Genomic DNA, 4,279 nt, shown 5'->3' on the forward strand with positions numbered 1-4,279 from the left:
GGGCCGTGCAGTGTGCTGTACGTACTCTCTGTGCCAGTCGTAAATCTGGTGGATGTTGCCGAACACAATCTTGTCCTTTCCTTTCATGTCATCGGGAACACCGTCTTCTTTCATGAGTGCCATGTAGCCCTGTGAGTGCAGAGCCACCTGGGGTTAGCTTACTGCAGGTTTGACTACACGCTTCCCCCCCCTCGGCTTAGGAACAGACAAACGGGCAAAGCAGCCCCTCACAGTGTCTTATAACCCGTTCCCTTTGGGGAAAAATCAAGACTTCTCAAAACTCATTGACATTAAATTGATTCCAACTCACAGCAACCCTATCGGGCAGAGTACTACTGCCTGCTGGCAGGTTTCAGAGGCTGCCATATTTTACGGGAGCTGTCAATCTTTCTCTGCTGGAGCGGCTGGTGGTTTTGAACCTAATGACTTTGCAGTTCTCAGTGCAACAGGTAACCACTTTGCCACCAGGGCTGCATTCAGCCTCGTCATCTTCTCCTCTTGAACTCCTGAGACCCATAGACCAGGATAACCAGCACCCTTCCAGCAACTTGGAAACAGTAAGTGTTCGGCCGTAACGCATGTCCTCTGTTTCAGTACTCATCTCAATATACAGACAGACTGCCCGCCACTTCAGATTTATTTACTCAACCGGTTAAATAAGGACTGAACTTAGAAATAAAAGTAAAGTAAAATAGAAGTTTTAATAATGATGGGTTACACAGTTGCTTAAAATGTGGTTCAAACTTCTGTGTAAACCGTGGGGTTGGGTTTGTGTAAGAACCTCCGTTACTCTCTTAGTGCTTACAACAACGGCAGACAAAGCAGGCATCCACCCGTGTGTGACACAACGGACTGTTAGCCATACTTCTTCTGGAGGATGCACCTTGTGTATGTATTTTAAGAGCCCAAAGAATAAACGACATTTTGTAAAGTAATGCTACTTTGTAAAGGCTTGAGCGTCGCAGTGCGGCTACAGCTTGAACGTAAACGGGCAAGCCGATGCAGGCCGCAGAGTGCACACTGCTCTGAGCCAGTGGAACTCTGCCCAGAGCTCTGAGTGAAGCGCCTGGGGAAGTCCCGGCCACGCTCCGAGCACGGCTGAGGACTCGGGCAGGGAGCCCACACCTGGGCCACACGCCTCTCTTCAACCCAAACCTTCTGTTTCGTGGTGAAATCCACCAAATGGAGTAGTAGCTAAAGGCAAGTGCTGATGACATAAATACAAGAGTTGACTCATAATTTAGAAAACCCAATTGTAATAGAAAATGACCATCTCAGATGTGCCCAGCAAAAGTCAAAAGAAAAACCCAACATTTAACTTGAATACACTATCCCTACATGCTGCTTTTCAGACACCTGGCTTCTCTTCTCCGGATCAATGTTTGTTTTCCCCACCCAAAGTTTTCAAGACGGCACTGACTGGTGCTAAGCTGTGCCACTTCCACCTCTTTGGACGGCTCTCAGGGCTGTGAAAAAAGCCACCTCGTCTCTGAAAGGACATACCTCAACCACGCAGCCGAGGTCCCGGACATAGTCCCGCTCTGTCTCCACTAATTCTTGTAGAACATAGCTGGAAACGGAGAAAATGACCGTTACCACGCAGATTCTGTGTGTGGGGGGGTATTGCTGCTGTCGGGACAGGCCCGTGCTGGGGCTGGACATGAATCCCTCTGCCTTGCCTTGCACAAGTGGGCCTTAAATGCTTGAGGGCCCTGCTTCACTCACAGGAACCCTGGAGAGGGAGGAGGCACCCTACACTGGATACCTGCAGACCAGGGCCACCGGGGGGCACCCACCCTGCCAGGCTTGGGCTCACAGCCAGGGCACTCACCTGGGCAGGCCTAGACCCACTGCACAGACAGCAAGGGGAAGTTCAAGTCTGGCTTTGCCAGACAGAGGACGGCCCTTTCAGATTTCTTAAGCTGCAATTGGGAGCAACCTGCCGCATCTTTCTGCCTCGGAACTGCTGGGTGGGTTAGAACTGCCGACCTTCCGGGGAGCAGCTTAACCGTTTCGATGCCAGGACAGGGCACCGTGGATACAGCAGTGAATGGAACAAAGGCCCCAGCCTCACAAGGCCTAGAACCAGCCTGCAAGCTGAAGCTGAAGCCCCCTCGCTACGCGTGGCCAAGTACGGCTGTCCCCTCCGCTGCTTTTGGGAACCGAAAACAGGACCCTAGAGCAGGCTTGTTAAGTGGTTTTGGGATGCTGCCTTCTTTCTCCTCACGACTGCACACACCACAGAAACCTAGCAGCTTCTAACCAGCAGCCACGCTAGGCCCACTCGCCTTCTGCCATGTTTGTTCAGAAATAAAACAGCAAATAGCTGCAGCCCACTGGGCTCTTAGGGGGTCTCCACTGCTGTACGCCCAGACATTCTCGCACACACCCACTCACATGCACACACGAGCCCACCCAGGCATGCATGCATGGACTCATACATGCACAATTGCACTAACAAACAATGCACAACTGCACATATACATGCACATGCAGTATATACAAACTCACCTGAACACACTCAGGCACAAACACTAGTGCCCAGGTACTCACATATATACACATGCACTTATGTACACATACTTGCATGGGGACACACTCCCACTAAACAGAAGACTCCTCCTCACCCCCCACGGTGCCCATCACACCAGACGCCCGGTGCCAGTTCTACGGGCGACCGAGGCAGGAGGGAGCGTGCCACCGACTGGGTTCCTACTTACTGCCGTCTCTTCAGAGAGCTAGACTTCTTCTCCTCCATCTCGTCGATGGGCGAGGAGGAGGAGAGCAGGGAGTTGTCAGAGGGGTTGAACGAGGGGCTGCTGCTGTCTCCTTGGTCGACCAGGAGTGAGCTGGGCCGGTCCTCCAGCGCCTGGAAGAGAAGCTGGCCGTCAGCTCTGCTCACTGCCCACCGCTGGCGCTGCCCAGCCGGAACACAGAGGAGCTGCTCTGAGATCAGGGACTTCATGGCACGGGAACACGCATGCACCCAGGACACGCAGGGCCCGAGGAGCTGGCCGAGGATGGCGCGTGAGAGGGACGGGGGCGTTCTGCTTGTTTGTGCCGAGCCACGAGGAATCGACCACAGTGTGACCCGTCAGAGCACTGCACCCCCTTCATGACATCATTTGCAGGCCACGATCCTGGGCTGTAGGACCAGCTGCTCTTCTCTGCGTTACACTGCTAAAGCACGCTGTTGGGGAACAGTGGGGTGCTCCCTGCCCAGCTTAGCTTCCTGCAGTGTGTGGTGCTCACAGCAACACGGGCAGTCTGTGTTTCAGCAGCAATGAACATGGCTTGTTCCTCGATTGCCCAGGAAGCCCCTGGTCACACTTCAGTGTGCACACGCCACCCAGCTCACACACATCTCTACCCCTGGAAAGGCCTTCTGTCCCTTGCGTGGGGGCACGATGTCAAGACTCTGCCTGTTTCTTCTCCGAAACGCTTGCCCTGCGGGAGTTTCAGAATCTGGGGATTCCACCACAAAGTTTGGCTGTATTCCATCAACCCAGGAGACCAAGACTGGCCACCCTTTCTCTGGATGCACAAGAGGACAAGGGGTAGGGACTGCTTTCCATCTGCTACACTGTTTCTTTTGTGTCTTTCCTCGGGTCTGAAAAGCTCCTGGAGGTAGACCCCAAACACCAAGCTCCTGCTGCTGAACTGATTTTGACCGGCAGGGAGTGACCTGTCGCCCTGTAGGGTTTCCAAGAGCGGGCGTCTTTAGGAAGCAGCCCCCTGCCCCCTCATCTTTCTCCTGCGAAGTGGGGGGTGGGTTTGGACGGCACCCTTCTTGGTTTATAGTCCAGTTGTTGTCAGGTACCTGCAAGTTGGCTCCGGCTCCTAGTGCAGATGGACACAGTGTCTCCCTGCTGAGTGAACTGGGAAATGGAAGGAAACCACACACAAATGGCGAGCCCACTTAACACTGTAGCAAATTAAAAAACCTGCCCTGTTTCCCACTCAGTAGTAAGAGGTGGGACCTGTCTTGAAAAACTCTGCCGATTCACAGTGACTCAATAGGGCCTAACACAACTGCCCCCGTGGGTTTCCGGGACCATAAACCTTTCTGGGAGTAAAGGTTTCCTGAGGAGCAGCTGGTGGTTTTGAACTACTGGCCTTGTGGTGAGCAATCCAATGCAGTCCACTATGCCACCAAGGGTATTTGGGACCTGCCTTTATGACATAGCAATTCAATCTTGCTGAGGAAAAACACCAGAGCTGTCAAAATGTGCTACCTGCTGCTCTTGTTTATGAAGAACAAAAGGTGCTTAAGTGAGTA

At 53.0% G+C, this 4,279-nt stretch overlaps 1 protein-coding gene across 1 annotated transcript in view; it reads right to left on the bottom strand.

Annotated features, from left to right (window-relative positions):
* LOC123521108 (triple functional domain protein-like) overlaps positions 1 to 2,965 on the bottom strand; it is a 34,266-nt gene extending 31,301 nt beyond the window's left edge. Inside the window, exons 1-3 of the mRNA XM_045285278.1 lie at positions 2,721 to 2,965; positions 1,504 to 1,570; positions 26 to 129 (exon numbers count right to left, since the gene is read on the bottom strand). Of these exons, the coding sequence (XP_045141213.1) occupies positions 26 to 129; positions 1,504 to 1,570; positions 2,721 to 2,965 (416 nt within the window). The remainder of the gene's footprint in view (positions 1 to 25; positions 130 to 1,503; positions 1,571 to 2,720) is intronic.
* Positions 2,966 to 4,279: the final 1,314 nt, after the last annotated feature.

The sequence above is a fragment of the Echinops telfairi genome, unplaced genomic scaffold (genome assembly GCF_000313985.2).
Source record: "Echinops telfairi isolate 266 unplaced genomic scaffold, ASM31398v2 ScPeMD7_7469;HRSCAF=8507_1, whole genome shotgun sequence".
NCBI classification, from domain to species: domain Eukaryota; kingdom Metazoa; phylum Chordata; class Mammalia; order Afrosoricida; family Tenrecidae; genus Echinops; species Echinops telfairi.